An 18,981-nucleotide genomic window follows, 5' to 3' on the forward strand; every position below is an offset into this window, starting at 1 on the left:
GTAGAACATGCTAGTGTCATCCGGCATCAGATCCAGGTCGCCAAAAAGGAGGGAACAGATCTTCACGTGGTGTTCCTGGATCTGGCGAATGCCTTTGGCTCAGTCCCTCACAACCTCTTGTGGGCAGCCTTTGACTACTTCAGAATCCCAGCAGCTATCACAACCCTTGTCAAGGCCTACTTCCAGCACGTCCAACTCTGCGTAACAACAGCAGAGTACACAACAGCTTGGCAACACCTGGAAGTGGGAATCATGGCCGGCTGCACCATCTCCCCGCTGACCTTCACCCTGGCCATGGAGGTCATCATTCGGGCCGCTATATGGACAGTTGGCGGACAAGCGAGTAAGACCTGGGCTGAGGCTGCCACGGGTCAGAGCCTACATGGATGACCTCACAACTCTCACTACGACCAAGGTACGGCTATTAAGAAAGCTCCAGGAAAACATTGAGCGGGCTCGCATGAAGATCAAGCCAAGCAAGTCCAGAAGCATCTCCATCATCAAGGGGAAGCTGTCAGACCACCGCTTCCACATTGGCGAGGAACCCATCCCAACTGTCTCCGAGAAGCCAGTGAAAAGCCTAGGTCGTTGGTATGATGCCTCCCTTAAAGACAAAGAGCAAGTAGAGCAGCTCAGGAAGGAGGTAGCCAGCGGCCTGGAGAACATCGACAGAACCTTGCTTCCTGGCAAGCTGAAGCTCTGGTGCATGCAGTATGGACTACTTCCACATCTCCTGTGGCCACTAACCCTTTATGAAGTCCCGCTTTTAAAGGTGGAAAAGCTGGAGAGACTGGTCAGCTCATATGTAAGGAAGTGGCTTGGCCTTCCCAGGTGCCTAAGCAGTATTGGACTTTACGGCAAAGGGATGTTACACCTGCCCATTTCCAGTCTAGCAGAGGAGTACAAGTGCGCTAAAGTCAGGCTGGAGATGATGTTACTGGATTCAAGCGATCCAGTTGTAGCCCAAGCTGCCCCCATCCTGGCCACTGGGGGGAAGTGGGCCCCGTTGGCTGCAACTGAGCAGGCAAAGGCAGCACTCAGACACAATGACATTGTGGGCCGAGTGCAGGAGGGGAGGAGTGGTCTTGGACTTGGGGACAGTACACCAGTGTGGAACAAGGCTTCTCCATCTCAGAGACGCAAGCTGGCCACCTGAACATCCAGGCTACTCAGGGAGATGGGAGTGCGAGGGAAGGCCCATCGGCAGACAGTCAAAGAACTCTCTGTGGCTGCTGAAAAGGGAAGCCAGTGGCTGTGGACGAAGAGAAAAGACTCAGCCTGGGCCTTCAAGTGAGTTGATGGCATCTAGGGAGTGAACCTGGGACGCTGGGATTCACTGCTGAACCCTCTGGAGGTGTCGTGGGCTTATCAGCGAAACACCCAAGAAGGAGGGTGCCCACTTGACAACCCAAAGGGTGCCATCACTCAATTGACAATCCCACGGAGTCTCGTCGGTGCCTCAAGTAATCATTAAGGGATATCAACACCAAGTCCTATACAACAGATCATAAAAGGATGGTGCGTTGTGCACCTGCCAATATGACTGTTGACAATGCACTCTTAAAATAACATATACAGTACCCCCCAGAATTATTGGCACACCATGCTAAAGTTCACTAAAATCTGGTATATATAAATACCAGATTTATATATAAATAATCTGTTGGTGATTTGTAATCTCATAATGAAAACAAATCAGAAAAATCCAACCTTGAAGGGAAGCAAATTTGTTTTGAGAAAAAGGAAAATATCATAAAGAAATCATTTTTTTTAACAAAAACACGTTGCTCACAATTATTGGCACCCCTGCTTATAATACCTTCTTAAGCCTCCCTTTTCTAATAAAACAGCTTGTAATATTCACCTATGACATCCCATAAAGTTGGAGAATACAAAGCAAGAGATTTAAGACTGTTGGTCTTTACAAAATCTCCCCAGATCGTCCAGATTCCTAGGTCCACACTTGTGCATTCTCCTCTTTGACTCACCCCACGGTTTTTCTATGGAGTTTAGATCAGGGGACTGAAGCTTGAATTTGTGTTCAGTAAACAATATTTGTTTTGATTTGGACGTTTGTTGTGCATTGACCTAATGAATGATCCAATCATGACCAACGTTTAGTATATTGGCAGAGACTGACAGATTTCCTTTAAAAATGTTCAGGTTTTTCATGTTGTTCGTGATACCATGCACCTTAGTTAGATTCCCAAGGCCTTTGGGAATAAAAACAGCCCCACAATAGCACATCCTCTCCACCTTAATTCTCATTAGGTATGGGGTTCTTTTCAGTATAGTCATTCTTCTATGTACGGCAAACACACCTAAAGTGTTTCTAGCCAAAGAGCGCAATTTTCATGTCATCTGACAATAGACCACACTTCCAGACAAAGTCACTGTACCATTCAGTAACTCCTACCGTTTACATTGGTAATTAAATTACTGGACAGGCGTTTACCTAGCATGCCCTCTAAATAAGCTATTAGCAGTGAGGTCACTTTTGAAGATTGTTTGGGGGACTTTGTGACCCCAAAATGACACCTTTGTTTGTAACTCTCCAATAGTGATCCTTATGGAATTTTTCCCTATCTTACCATCCTCTATACTGTACGTGGGGGCGAGATAACCATGGGTCTTTGTCCAAGCATGTTTGTTACATTTTCAGTTGAGTAGAACCTTTTAATCATTGTTTAACTGTAAATATAGGCATTTTCAACAAAGTACCTAGTTTTATAGACATTCACTGACTTACAAATGTCAACACACTTTCTTTTTATTTAAATTTAGTGTATTCTCTTGTCTTTCTGATGTTGAAAAAAATGACAAGAGGATTTAGCCTCTGTGTCACTTTATTTTCATACCTTAGTGAAAAACAAAGTAATGAACTACCTCCAGTGGCGCAAAAAGTGGTATCGCTATATGGCATGATAGGGCTTAAGCACCATGGGGGTTAAAAAAGCGATGGTAAAAAAAATAAAATAATATATACAGTATATATATATATTTGGTATTTTCTATATGTAGCTACTGCTGTGCGTTTCTAAATAATTTAAACATTTCCTCAATATTATATAAAATTTTAGAGGACTAACAGGCTAGAGTAGGCGTCCTATCTCATAAGATTCCATCATAGAATTTTGACATAGAAGAGGGAGTGGGGGCGCGGAGCTGAGCTTAGCAGGTACCTACGAGTAACGAGTTGCCGTCTATGGAAAAAGATGGATGCAGCAAAAAAAGCTTTCGGCGGCTAAAATAGAAAAAGAAAGAGGGAAACGGAGATAGCATGTCAGGGGATGTGACAGCAGTTAAATAAGTGGACGGTGAAAGGCAACAGGTAGGATTTAAAGTGATGATGTCTGTGCTTGGAGGCATACAAATATTCATGTTAATAGACTAACTATCGTGTGTTAAGCATATGCCGATTGAAACATAGCCTTGGCTATTCCATTTAGATAGCTAGGTGGCTACCATGCTCATACTGCACTTTTAATGCAAACTGCAAACAGAAATGTCACGCTAGCAACAACTCATTACATGTTTCCATATCCTAACCAGTGTTTCCCCTAGAAATTTTTCCAGCAGCGTGCTATTACTTGGGAGGTTGTTGGGCATTTTTTTTTAAAAAATGTTTATATCATACCTTCGTGTTTTTTTGTGGACATTTTCAGCTTTCTTTTTACATTATTAGTTAAAAATGATAGAAGAAAAATGAAATGGCACAACCCAGAAAAAAGATTATTTACAATTTATTTAAATTTGTCTTAATGGCAAAGGCCACACCCAATCTATGAAAGCACTTAATTTTTTCTGGGCTTTTCAAAGAACATCTCTAAGGCTCTTTTGGTAATTGAATTGAATTGTTGGGGCCATTAATGCTGACACGCATGCACGTGAGCCAGATGCTCTCCTTGTAGTCTATTTCTCAGTCCCAAAACAACAAACCCACGTGATAAAAAAAGTAAATACTCACTTTTCTTCTACATCACTCCCACAGTTACCATACAACTCACTCACAATTAACTGGAAAAAAGGACCTAGGCTACTTGATTGAAGTGTGACCGTTCGTCTTCACCGTCAAGAGAACGCTGAAGTTATGAGAACACGCCTTTCTGATAAGAGAATGTAGGCTCCTATGTCTAATGCCGCAAACGTAGAAAAGTTCTGTTTGTGATAGCCTATTATAGCTAAGTGGACAGAATTTAGGCTATCATTATATGCCAACATATGCTCATATTTCCTTTAACTATCAGAAAGTTTAAACAGGCCTAGACTGTGTTCGCCTTAGCTTTCCCATGCAAACATTACATGTAGCCCCACGCTAACGTTACAAGTCTAGGCTACAATTAACGTTAAGACCATACACCTTGTAGCACATTGGTTTACTCTATTGCATTACATTTACGTTTTAATAATTTGTCGTTGAATGTTGATGGAGGCTCATCTTTGGGAAATCAGCTCTCTGGATAAAATTGTCAACCGGAGCAAGAGTTCTCAGAGTTGACGACACCGGACGTAAATCCAATCAGCAGAAAGAACCGCATCACAACAGTAGGCTAAATCGCAACAAACTTTTTTCCCCCCATGTTAAATTCATTTCGTAATCATGAATTGGTTTCTTTTATTTGATGTAGGCTAGAGAGGAGGATGCATGTTTCACATTAGTGTCAATGTGTTAAAGCAGGCTTTGGATCAGAGGAATTGCTCAAGCTTAACATATGGCATAGGCTACAAGCTTAATTCACGCATACAAACAGCTTCGCGGATGAAATATAACTAATATCATTTTTTATTGTCACCAGGCCTATAAGTAGGCTATTTATTGTGTAACCTACAAGTGAACGATGACACCATAGGCTACACTGTGGCGGAGCAAGACCCCATCAGTCGGATAGCTAAACAATGTAACCGTGTTCAGAACGTAGGCTAGCCATATGGGCTGCAGACTTGTCTTTGGGCTTGTAATCACCGGACACATTATGCCGCATATATGTCCTGAATAATGAGAGGCTAAGTGCGGATTTGATGCACTTAACTTACTCAAGACTTTCAGAAAACAATTTCGAGATGACGTTGGCCGTTGTGCTTTTACAGTGTGTTAAGTGAATCTCGTGATATTCTGTTGCAGCGGCGGCGCTGCGCCGCTGTTAAATACACTGTAGGGGAAACACTGTACTAACAATGAAGGCTCCTTGTAATAACTTAATATTGTGTTGTCAATGTGGCGCAAACAAACAAGGCTAGAGTAGGCCTATCAGCCTTATCCTTTGTGAGCAATAGCTGGCAAAAGGATATTATGAGAACCGTTTAGACTCTCTTAAAGTGACAATGCACCATTTATTAATACTTCATCAAATTCAACATCAAATTGGCAGCATTTAAAATATATATATATATATATATATATATATATATAATATATATATTTATACACACTAATGCACAGAAATAGTGTAAATTATTGGCCTTTTGTTTTGCTTTAGTTGTCTGTAGTGTTTTTTTTTTTTTTTGGGGGAGGGGGCAATATTGTTGTTGCATACCCCTCAAAAAATGTGTAGCTGCGCCCCTGACTACCTCTGAAAGTTCACAGACACTCTGATTAACTTAAATAAGTTGAAATTAGCTAGGGAAAAGCGTCTGGTTTTGTATGTAAGATTTTCTAGGGGTGGCAATAATTTTGAGCAACGTGTTTTCATTAAAAATATTTATTTCTTTATGAGATTTTCTTTTTTCTCAGAATACATTTTCTTACCTTCAAGGGTGAATTTTTCCTTGTTGTTTTCATTGTGAGAGTACAATGAATCATCAAAAGATCATTTTTTATGCCTGTTTTTAGTCAACATTACCAAAGGTGCCAATAATTCTGGAGGGTACTGTAAACAACTCGCCATAGACTTCTGACCAGGTTTCTCTTGGTCAGTAGCGTAATGCGATTTAGGTGGTGTACAATAGCGTTTTTTAGACAATGCACTTGGTCACTCCCTAAGTTGTTAATTGCCACACCCCTGGGCGCATTGTTAAAAAAATAAACGTGTGCAAAATAAGGAATTAAACTTTGCGCTGGGTGGAAAACGAGTTTAACGCCATGCGCCAGGGTGCAAAACACAGCCCTTGAACAAAACGAGTGAATGAATTAATAGTATAAACTCAAAAACAACTTTGGCATATGGCTATTCAACTATCTATAGCCTACATTCTTAGATTAAAAGGGTTCACTCCAAATTATTGTCTAGGTGTAGGTGGTCATAAAATAAAATTAGTATCAACATAATATAGCCTAGTGTCTCCCATAAGTCCCAAAGTGTTTGAAATATAATTAGGATCTGAAATGCAATGGTTTTCAATTTGTCATTTAGGCCTAATATTTAATCTGTGTAGCACAGCTGATTTGACATTCATGAACAATCGTCGGCACATGAAGCAGTTTTAATTATTAGCTGCCTATAGGCCTACAGGCTACATATTTATCATTTGGCTTGCATCAGATATAATATAGCCCACTGGCAAAGCATTATTGTCACTGAACAGCCTACCAAATGTGCATGACCCTTTATCAACATTAGGAGTATAACTAAAAATGCCATTATCAAGGTGATAAGCTATGTATCCCAAAGACTTTGTATGGGAAGCGAACCTGTGAACACGCAATAATATAATTCCATTCCCATGCCGTCTCGCTACATGTTACACCATCACAGAACGTAAATGATGCAGAGTAGCAAGATTCCTAGAACCACACGTGTCAAGTTGCAGATGGGTGTGGACGCTCACCTGGTAACCTGGATTACAGATTACCTGACCGAGCGACCACAGTTCGTCAGACTGAAGAACTGTCTCTCTGACACTGTGATCTGCAGCACCGGAGCGCCACAGGGAACTGTGCTCTCTCCAGTCCTGTTCACCCTGTACACATCTGACTTCTGCTACAACACCGAGTCATGCCACATGCAGAAGTTTTCTGATGATACTGCAATTGTGGGGTGTATCAGGAACGGGCAGGAGGAGGAGTACAGGAGCCTGGTGGAGGACTTTGTGCAATGGTGCAAACTCAATCATAATAATAATAATAATAATAATATAATAATAAAGCTTTATTTGTATAGCACCTTTCATACACAGAATGCAGCTCAAAGTGCTTTACATTTGAAACATGTAACACAATAATAGTCAGTCAGTCATTATCAATCACTTTTCTTTGCTGTTTATGTTATACTCAGCAACATATCAAAAATATAGAAAATGACGTCATAAGACTGGCAGCCTTAACCCTCTTACCCCCCACAAGCACGCCATATGGCAATATCATCTTCAACTTAACACTTCAAAGACCAAGGAGATGGTGGTGGATTTCCGCAGGTCTAAGCCCACTCTGCTACCAGTCCAAATTGATGGGGTCAATGTGGAGGTGGTTAGCACCTACAAGTATCTGGGTCTCCACCTGGACAATAAACTGGACTGGTCAGCCAACACTGATGCACTCTACAAGAAAGGGCAGAGCAGGCTGTACTTCCTGAGGAGGCTGCGGTCCTTCAATGTGTGCAGTAAGCTCCTCAGGATGTTATACCAGTCTGTTGTTGCCAGCGTCCTCTTCTATGCAGTAGTATGCTGGGGAGGAAGCACAAGGAAGAAGGATGTGGGGCGAATTGACAGGCTGGTAAGGAAAGCTGGCTCTGTAGTGGGAGCTGAACTGGAGTGTATCACTTCACTATCTGACAAAAGGACCCTGAACAAACTGATCAACATCTTGGACAATGAGTGTCACCCACTCCACAGCACAATTGTTAAACAGAAGAGCCTGATCAGCTGGAGACTTCGCTCACTGCCTTGCACAACTGACAGACTGAGAAAGTCATTTGCTCCCAGGGCCATTGAGCTGTTCAATGCCTCACTTAAGGGAAGAGGAGAGATAGACTATGCAGAGAAGTCTGTCTGCCTCTTCATCCCCTCCATGTTTGGTACTGTCTGTCCACTAGCCACTTGTACCACTGTCTTTATACCTCACTGTTTGCGTGCTATATTAGCACATTAGCACATATGCATAACCCCTCCCCCCCCTCCATGCCACAGCCGAACTGTGGCCACACTTATACATTTTCTTAAATAGTTAAATATATAGATATATAGACTTTACTTTACTTTATTTCTGCATTGTTGCACTGTTGACTTACTCATTTGCACTATCACCATGACCACTATCACCATTGCACTACCACCATGACACTCATTCACACAGAGCACCTTACCATACCTTACTATGCACAGAGAATCACAGGCACAATCCCTGCCTCAGTCATTGCAAGTGCCTCTGATTTATTAATCACCACTATGTGGATACTGTTTTTAGAATTGATTTAGATTAAGTGTTAGTATAATTTGTATTTTTGTAATTTGTATTTTAGTATATTTTTATATATTGTATTAAGTGTTAGTATAATTTGTATTTTAGTATATTTAGCATATTCTTTATCTTCTACTGTCCTTACTGCTTAGTTGTGTTTTTATATTAGTCAAAGTCAAAGTCAAAGTCAGCTTTATTGTCAATTTCTTCACATGTTCCAGACATACAAAGAGATCGAAATTACGTTTCTCACTATCCCACGGTGAAGACAAGACATATTTTACCAATTTTAAGTCCACAGACAAACATAACATTCAAGTAAACAAAAAAGTAGTAAATAAGTAAATAAGAGGGCACATATAATAATGAAAAAATAAGAGCAGCAAAATTTTGTTGAAATTGTGCATAGACAGTCAATAAAAAAACTAGTGCAAAGTCAGGCCAATAAGAGGCTTGGGTAGTTCTGTTTGACCTGAGTAATAAAGAAAGTGGCATAGTGGTGCAAGTTATGTAAGAGCAGCAGAAGTGTTGTGTTTTCAGGACAACAACACCAAGTTGTAAAAGTGTACAAGTGTGCAAGTGTTCAAGTGTGCAAGTGGAGTAGTGCAGGCGGCCATTGTGGGTCCAATGTCCAGGATGTTATGTAGCTGAGGGGTGGAGGGGGGAGAGGAGGGAGAGAGTTCAGCATCCTTACAGCTTGGTGTATGAAGCTGTTGGTGAGTCTGGTAGTCTTTGGGGGCGCGGAGGCTTCTGTACCTCTTCCCAGAGGGCAGTAGATCAAACAGATTGTGAGGGGGTGACTTGCATCACTCACAATTTTGGTCGCCTTGGGCGGGTGAGGTGGGTGGTGTAAATGTCCTTCAGGGAGGGGAGTGAAGCACCAATGATCCTTCCAGCTGTGTTCACTGCGCTGCAGGGCTTTCCTGTTGTATTCAGTGCAGCTTCCGCCCCACAGCGATACAGCTGGAGAGGATGCTCTCAATGGTGCCTCGGTAGAATGTGGTCATGATGGCTGGTGGAGCACTTGCTCGCCTGAGTTTCCACCATAGGGAAGTACAGGCGCTGAGCTCTCTTCGCCAGTGATGCAGTGTTGGTGGTCCAGGAGAGGTCTTCACTGATGTGCACCCCCAGGAATTTGGTGCTGCTCGCTCTCTCCACCACAGCACCGTCGATGGTCAGTGGCAGGTGTTGGGTGTGACCTCTCGGAAGTCAACAACAATCTCTTTGGTCTTGCTGACGTTCAGCAGGAGGTTGTTGTCCCTGCACCACGCGGGTCAGATGGTCGACCTCCAACCTGTATTGAGTCTCGTCGCCCTTGGTGATGAGACCCACCAGAGTTGTGTCGCCAGCAAATTTCACTATGTGATTGTTGCTGTAGGTTGCAGTGCAGTCATCGCCAGCAGGGTGAAGAGCAGCGGACTGAGCACGCAGCCTTGGGGGGCCCCTGTGCTCAGTGTGATGCTGCTTGAGGTATTGTTGCCAACACGTACTACTTGGGGCCTCTGACAGAGGAAGTCCAGTAGCCAGTTGCAGAGGTAGGTACTGAGTCCCAGTTTGTCGAGTTTGCAGATGAGTTGTTGTGGTATTATGGTGTTGTATATTATATACTTTAATTACTCTTTCTGCTGTTAAAGAATGTGTTTGTGTTGTATGTATGCTGCTGAGACCTTGAATTTCCCCTGGGGATCAATAAAAGTATCTATCTATCTATCTATCTATCTAAGTTGATTAAGCAATAAACCCAGAGAGGCAGTAGGTTACACTGATTCTACAACAGCTAAGGGGTGTTGTTAGGCACCACGCGCAAGGCTACATGAAAAGACCAAACTACCAAAATCTACATATTTTATTTTCACTATTTCTATCTAGGCCTTCCTTATTTGGTGTACTGACTAGACATTATTGAACACATTAATCTGTATTTTAAGTAGGCTAAAGTTTTTTTTTTTGGGGGGGGGGGGGGAATTTTTACGATTTTAATTTACGTAATTTACAAAGACATCGTAAAATGCTGACAGCTAATATTTTGTCACTAGAGACCTAAATCTGTCCTCTGTCAAATACAATCGCATTGTCAGCTCTGAATGAAACTATTCAGGAGTATTCAGCACACTCGAAGCAGAAGTCGAGTGTGCGTTATTTCAATCGTCCCTCCTGGTCGGGACATGAAATGAAACAGACATAGGAGACAAAACAAACTTACAGTTTTAGCTACAATATGTACACTTCCCACAACTTCAATAATTGACAGCATATGAATGGTAGCCTACTTCAAGTAGGTGTTATTTTAGATAGATTGCTGCTGTGCTGTCTTGGTGAATGTCCGTTAACAACGCATTGCCATCGTGAAGCGAGTAGGCTATCTTGCGGTTATGGAAATACCATGCACTATGCCATTTATATTGCTAGAATAATACATTTCCAATTATAATATTTTTCCAATTATATAATGTTTTCTAGTACAAAATGTTATTTCATTCTGTTTTTACCTGGGTAAGGCCACTGCACATCCAAATATGTAGGCCTCGGTGAAGCCACACAGTAGTAAATATACTGTACCTCTCCCAACTTTTTTTAAACATGTTGCTGCCATAAATTTCAAAATGGACATTTCTTTTCCATGAAATAGTAAAATATTTAATTTTCAACATCTGATATGCTGTCAATGTCCTTTTTGCAGTTAAATATGGGTTTTCAAAATTTGTAAATGTTCACATTCTGTTTTTATTTGCATTTTACATGTCCCAACTTTTTCTGATTTGGGGTTGCACTAGCCTGGCTAGCGCCACCACTTCTCAATGAGACGTGGTCTGGGAACCAAACGTTCATTTTCTCGGATTTGAAAAAAATGCCCAGATCCGTTTATTGGGTGCCACGGATGTCTATCAAATGCGTCTGTGCACAGCTCATCATCGTCTTGCTTTCCCCCCTGTTCTGTGATTGGTTCCCTATCTCAGGCGAAAATTTGCTCCATGGTCTCCAGGCTGCCTTAGCAGCGTGAATCAAATCGCGCGCAAGGCAGCATGGGAACACCCAGGCTAGGGTTGCACAGCAATTTTAGATGACTGTAAATCTGTGAAAATCCACTCCACTAAAGCACCTATGTATTCCACCAAGGAATTCTTTTTGTGACTTTCTGATAGTGGTATGTAATAAATAAACTTTGTCAGACATTGTGATTGGGAACCTCAAATTTAGCTTGATATAGTAAGAGTCGAAGTTGAATCGATGATATCTCACATCACTCAGTCAAGGGATTTCTCAAACCAAAATGTAGCCCAAATGATAAATCTTGTCAATTTGCAGAATAAGGATACCAAAATGGCGCGGGTTGCCTTGGAGTCTCTGTATCGCCTGCTGTGGGTTTACATGATCAGGATCAAGTGTGAGAGCAACACAGCCACTCAGAGGTATGTTCCCTTGTGCGGTTGTATTGAAACTGTTTGAATCCACATGCTTGAAGTTACAGTATCTCGAAAAGTCCCATCTCCCACGGGAGCTTGATATGCCAAGACTTGCTCGGAGTTTGTGTACTTGTTTAAAAACAAATTAGGCATGAATACCGTCTTTCTTGGTAACTTTGGAGTGTCTGAATAAGCACACCTTTAACAGCGTCTTTCAAAGCAGCCACAACAACACACTGTTGAACTTGCAGTTGCCTTCCGACATCCACTAGCAGTTTCCAGTCCTGTGTTTTGCACCACCTACTGTCCCTGTCATTAACTGGTAATAATTAAACTTGTTTTTCAGCAATTTTAAAACCTGATTATGTCTCTAAACACAATGACCATGGGTCAGGCTTGCTTTGCAACCAGACAGAATTCCATGAGCCAACATCCACATGTTACTTTCAGCTTCTTTCTTCATTTACCCATTGGAAAAACAATTAATTGAATATTCAACAATTAATTGAATACAGCTATCATCCATGGCCCACAGTTCTCTTCTTTCTCTTCACACCAGTTCATCCATTGCCTTTGCTAATTGTCCTCCTCTTCCTGCTTGTGAACAAAGGGGGTTGTCTTCTCCTTTCTTTCCTATGTTGTAGTTTGTCATCCTATGCCATACCTTCCAATTGGCATCAAGACAAGACAGTTTTCGATATTTCGAAAATCGAGTCACGGTTTTTATGACTTCAGACTCGACTTGATAAAATTAGAAATGACTTGCAACTCGACTTGGACTTCCATGCTATTGACTTGGACTTTTTCCCCCAAAAAATGTTTTTTTTTCCATATCATATGCCATAAGGCATTCTGTCACACAGTAAGACCTAACATATTGTTTAAATCTGGCTAAATTAAAAAAATGGTCTCCTCTGTTCTATTGTAAATACTTTCCCCATTGAGATAACAATATTTTTACAGTGCATGAAAATGCACTGTTCTGTTATCCGAAGTCTTCTTATTACAGTGCATGAAAATGCTCTGTTCTGTTATTCAAAGTATTTTTCTTCTTTATTCTCCTGACCAAAAATGTCTGCGTCTAATTCAGCTTCAACCGTTTAACCCTCTATACCCCAGTGGAATTCTACAACAATGCTTCAGATTCCTGGGAATTCTAAGAGAAAAGGGCAATTTGAGAAACATTTTAAATAACCAAGAATAACTAAAAATCTAATGAAAAGTGTCAATTGTAAGTTTCTTTCAGTTTAAAGATTAGAAATTGCTCTTTCAAATGATATATGATCCATTAAAAATTATATATTCATGTTTCCCATAGACAGCCATAGGCCTACTCACTTACAGTCTCAAAGTTTTTCACTAACAAAAAGTTATAAATATGGTTCACATATTTCTGTATTAGAAGCTGGGAAACACGATACTATATGAGTACTGATTTCATTGAAATAGACTGGCATATCTTGCACTTATTTGGGATTTAGCTGGACAGTGAGCCTTACAGCTAAAAAAATGATGAGGATATGAACTAACGTGAGGCCATGAAGCATAGCGTATGAAATCGTGACTCATTTGATAAGCATGTCACCAACAACAGGGACTGTTAATCCTGACATGGATTTACGTTTTTGTTTTATATGCACATCATGTTATATAATTTATCTAAACTTGATCAGTTGATGATAATGAACCTGTTGCACTCGTTCACTAACCTTCAACCTATCCTGTGCTAACATTACGAGTCTCAGACTAACGTTAACGTTACATCAGTGAAGGTAGCAAATTAGCAGGCTTTTTGTAATCAACGAAGATGGCCGGAGACATTGGCCTACTTGTATACAAATACATTTTCCTGACATCCATAAGCAGAAAACACAACGGTGGTTCCGCTTTGGTTATTAGTCAACAAAACTCATTTAGAGAGACATACATAAGTAGTAGTTTGCAATAACTATCTGTAAGTGGGATAACGATAATGTTAGCTTTACTGTACATGCCAGAAAGGGGTAATGTTAATGTGATATAACTGCAAATAAACCTGGCATGGGTTTATCATAAACTTTATTGTTAATTAGGCCATGACCCATCATTGAATTATGCCTATATTTTTGCTGGTGCTAGCTAAACTCAAACTGACTTTCACAGTGACAGCCATACAATTTTTTTTTATGCCAGAGAGGCAGCTAAGTCAGTCATGACAAGCGGGAGGATGCTAACGTTAAATTTATTACACTTTCATGTTTTATTTTGTCAATTTCTTACATCAATATGATCGTCACTTACATCAAAACATGGTGGATGCACATCAATACCATCTCATCTAATGAGAAAAAGAGCGGACGCTTGTTAGAAGCCATAACTCCAGAGGCACCGTAAGTCCTCAGCCGGTCAGTCAACAGGCTAAACTCAAAAATACCGGAGAAAAGTCAATAGCGACCTAGCCATTTATGTGTGTCAAAATAAAAGTCTGGTGTTTATTTATCCACTAACGCTGTATTATTTCATGTATGAAGGTTATACTGTAGCAGATGTCTTTTTAAGAATTGCGGCCGGCCGCGGCCGTTACAGGAGAATACAGAACGGCCGTCGACGGCCGCTACGGGGTATAGAGGGTTAACGTAGAAACTTTGTTCAAACTTTGTAACGTAGGTCTTGAAAAGGACACTATTTTTCCCCATAGACTTTGCATTGGCACTATGACATCACAATGGGCCAGTTAAACTGATTGCACCTGTATCAACTGCTTTCTGCTCAACTAGGCCAACTCTCTCTGTGACCGTTTCTCAAAGTCAAGGAAGTGTCCTTCAAAGCCGCTCTTTCAAGGACGTTACGTCATCAAATCTCGCCAAGCACTGTTCTAATGTCAAGGGTGCTTTAAAATTCTATCAAGAACTGAGTCCTTTGTTCTGAGATTTTCGAGGATGCATGCGTGTATCCTCTGCTTACTTGGAACACCCACAATCCTGTGCGCACAAGATTTTTTAATAATGCACCTCCGTGTGCTAAAAAGAAGCCTTGCCTCGTCTTTGAAGGATTCGACTCGGCAGGACTCGTTCTACCAAGCACGAATGCTTGACTTTGAGAAAAGCCCTGTGTCTCTCCATTCTACAAGGATATAAGGCACATTCCATCAAACTTTCTATCCATTCATCCTCTTCAAACCATTCACTCATCCATGCATTAAACTATCTATCAACATCCATTAAAAAATCTGCCTATTAACTTCATATGGGATGGGCATTTTTAGACTTTTCCCCCTCGAAATTGCACTGTGCCTACTTCAGAGGCCACTGTTCCCACCTAGTTTGGCCTACCATCAAATTCTTGATCTCTTTAAAAAGCTGAGACCTTGTCGTTTCTTATTTGCCAAGGTATGCTCATGCGTTTTGCCCTATGGAAACTCCTCATAGGATTTTTGGGTTCCCAAAATGCATACTGACAATAAAAGGCAACCTCTTGGTGTAGAAGCATAATCCTGGTCTCAAATGAAAGGTTACACTCTGAGGTTTCTTGTAGACTATTTGGATTGTATGTCAGGGGTTCTCATATAGAATGACTACACAAAATATGGAATAATTACACAAAAGTCTCTTTTTTTGCATTTTCTTTGTTGCTTCAATGGGTGTGTATAAGATGGACTATACATCCTGCACAACTAATATTGGATAAAACAACATAAATATTCCATTTCTAGGGATTCCTGTGAATATGTCAAGACCCAATATGTGGCATCTACTTATTGCACTGCAGTTGCACTGCAGCTAGAAAGTAGGGAAGCACCAAAAGCAGAGGAAGGGGAGGGGGGCATTTTTTATCAAATTTAAGTGAGACCTAGTTTGATTAATCTGACACTGTAAAGCACCATACAAATTGTACTTGAAAAAGGTTGTCATATCATATATGTATTCCCAAAAGTCCAACCTTTCAAATGGCATAAAATTGATTTAGAATGTTGGGGGAAGTGGGGGAGTTGGGTAGGTGTGCCAGGTTCAGCGTAGCATATTCCACTGCTCACGTTGGTGACCGCACCAGGGCAAGCACACTTTCGCAGTTCCTCCGGAAATGCTTGCACTCTAGTTATTCCTGTCAGCCCACTTTTTTGGTCAGCTCCTGCACCTAGACCTTTTGAGATATCGCCACCGGTCCAACTCTGGAACGTCCGGTCAGTACCGGTGTATCCTGCTCGAGAAGATGGCGTCACTGACCCTTGTCGTTCTTCTGCCATATTGGATTTAATAGAAAGCGAAACTAAACTTTCACAGGTCACAAATTTATTCAGATCTTCACGAAACTTGACGTATATGATCCCCTGACCAAGCCTAACAAAACTTATCAGAAGGATTTTTATCGAAATCGGTGGCGTAGCCGCCAAAACAGGAAGTAGGTCATATGTCAGGAACGCTTTCACATATAGAAACAAAACTTGGTACAGGGACTCGGGAATCCATTGTGAGGCCACACATTTGGTGCCCTTTGACCTAGGGGTCGCTGCAACTAGCAAAAATGTGTTTTGGCATTTCGGGTGTATGTTAATGCACTTCACCTGTATGCCCGATTTTGGAAAATGAGCTACTGTTAGAATTCTTTGATCATGCCAGGTTCAACGTAGCATATTCCGTCTGTTCACTGTAGTGACCGCACCAGTTATTTTTTTTTATCTTTGGTGTGGATATCAAGCAAAAAGTTTGTCTTAACGTAGGCAGAGGACAAAAGTGTGTAGAGCAAAACGTCTGCATTTCCGATTTTTTCGTCCCCCGGGAGTTGGTGCGATAATTCAAAATCCCCATGTTATTTTCCCATAGGAAAAATTACAAGATACCGGATCTCCTTTTATGGGCAAAGATGTTAGCTTTTTTGTAGGCGAACTTCAGAAGTCTATTGCCTACGAATGGAAGTGGGGTGAGTGATGGCTGTCAATCAACCCTATGGGCTCCTTCCGATCTTTGTTTAGAAAACATCATTAATTCTGTGCAGCAAAGCACATTTTTTCTTTTCTACATCATTTTCCTTCCTGAGGATCGTTTGTAGTGCTAGCTTTAATTAATTTATCACATCATAGAAATATTGCTAATTTCCCTACCCAAAACATCTGGGGGCCAATGAAACTTGCTGCCGGGCTGTATCTTTGAGGTTCATGTATGATTTGTTCATTCGTTTTTCCATTTAAAACCAACAATAGAAAACAAAAACGTTTATTCTATATCCATTTCTAAAACCAAAATGAAAAACACAGATAAAGGGTTGGTTTTTCATTTTCCAAAATTGTATGTCAAATTAAAATTGACAAATCAGATAACAAGACAAGCTCTCACATTCCTTCATTCGTTTTGTTTACGTGCCAGAACGCAATTGCCATGACTCGGAAGTCACCGTTGTTCTCAAATAGAAAGCATAGCCTACGACATTAATTTACCCAAATCTCTATTTTTTGGAGGAACGTGAGCTTGTGTGTCTGATTGCACACACACACTGGTTTCACCAGACTCACTCTTTCATTTAACTTCATGAAGAGAGTCTGGGTACTCTCTATTGGGAAATGTTTCCTAATGGGGGTAGATTTTGCATTAAACCTGCCAATCTTTCAGCTTCTAAGACCCCCTTTCTCTCTCTGTCTCTCTCCATTGAACTAGGAATATTGATCCTAGTTACCCTAGCTTACTCGTTGAACTACAACTGAATGTCGTCAATATATGCCCTGACTAATGGCAAAATCCTCTCAAAGACCTGAAAGTAACTGAATGCCTTTCACAACAGATTGTGAGACACAGATCCAAAGGCATTCACAAGAATACCACACAGAGGTCTTTGCCGTCCATCCTTGATATCTGAATTTAATGTAAAATGTTGTTATGTTCCAAACGCTCAGGATATCCTGGGATACTGCTTTCCACACAGATAGACCAATATATAAAGTAATATCAAATTAAATTGACATTATCGGCTATACATCAATATGCATGAACAGTCACATTCTTTGTGTACCTTTAACAGAACACAACTTTAGTGACACTAAAATTAATGCATTGTTGTATTTTCCCTCCTGCAGTCGCCTAAACATGATTGTCACTACGCTGTTTCCCAAGGGATCTCGCAGTGTGGTTCCAAAAGATATGCCACTCACTATCTTTGTCAAGATCATTCAGTTTATTGCTCAGGTAAACATCTACTATTTTCAGCACGGTTAATGGATAGTTTAGTCCAATTGTTTACATTTCAGTCTTTAGGGGAAAATTCTAGAAAGAGACTTAAAGGAGAATTCCGGTGTGATATTGACCTAAAGTGTATTGAAACATGATACCGAGTGTGAACGTATGTCTCATAGCCCATCTCGGCTTGTCCCCTGCACTCCAAAATTTGGCGCTAGTTAGCCGATGCTACCAACAGCTTTTTCAATAGTGGTGCTTCGGCATCGGGCTAGCCATGCAAAAAAATCACTGTTTTACACCCATTTACGAGGCTCAATGTATCTCCACACTTCATTGGTAGACTTCATTGGTAGACTTAAATTGACATTTAAAACGAGACATTGAGAACTTTGAAAGAGCACTGGTAGTTTACTTACAAGACGATTTGGATTCCAGTTTCTTCCAGTAGCAGCAACTGGAATCCATGCATTTCCACTGAATTATTTTTGGAATCTGATCCCTTATCATACCTGTTCATTCTTACTCGTTGCTCGACTTATCGTGACTAAATTCAAGATGGCTGCAAATGCTAAACTTCGTGAAGATACTGTCTGTATAAATCGGCTAGCCCGATGCCGAAGCACCACTATTGAAAAAGCTGTTGGTAGCATCGGCTAACTAGCGCCAGATTTTGGAGTGCAGGGGACAAGCCGAGATGGGCTATGAGACATACGTTCACACTCAGTATCATGTTTCAATACACTTTAGGTCAATATCACACCGGAATTCTCCTTTAACTCAAACTTTGGGTTATCATTGTAACTGGCTCTGTGAACCTAACTTTACCTGCTTGGTAGCATTTGTTCTATAAATTAGTTATGTATAATTCTGTAGGATTTGAGTTGAGTTGTTGATCACTTCAGTCACATTTATAATTCCCAAAATTTTAACATTAAAACTACACAAAGCTCTTATGACAAACCCAATGTTTCTCCATATCTATAGCCTCCTAGTGAGCAGCTTTACCTTAGACCTTAGATGTGCCACTAGCATGACTAATCAAAGTTTACCATTTTGAAATTAAAACTAAATTAATATATATATAAACTTATACAGTTAAGAA

General features: G+C 40.8%; 1 protein-coding gene across 1 annotated transcript in view; it reads left to right on the top strand.

Annotated features, from left to right (window-relative positions):
* LOC125308553 (protein furry homolog) overlaps positions 1 to 18,981 on the top strand; it is a 260,928-nt gene that overhangs the window by 64,794 nt on the left and 177,153 nt on the right. The window contains exons 13-14 of the mRNA XM_048265116.1: positions 11,639 to 11,742; positions 17,780 to 17,888. Of these exons, the coding sequence (XP_048121073.1) occupies positions 11,639 to 11,742; positions 17,780 to 17,888 (213 nt within the window). The remainder of the gene's footprint in view (positions 1 to 11,638; positions 11,743 to 17,779; positions 17,889 to 18,981) is intronic.

This window comes from Alosa alosa, chromosome 15, assembly GCF_017589495.1.
Source record: "Alosa alosa isolate M-15738 ecotype Scorff River chromosome 15, AALO_Geno_1.1, whole genome shotgun sequence".
NCBI lineage: Eukaryota > Metazoa > Chordata > Actinopteri > Clupeiformes > Clupeidae > Alosa > Alosa alosa.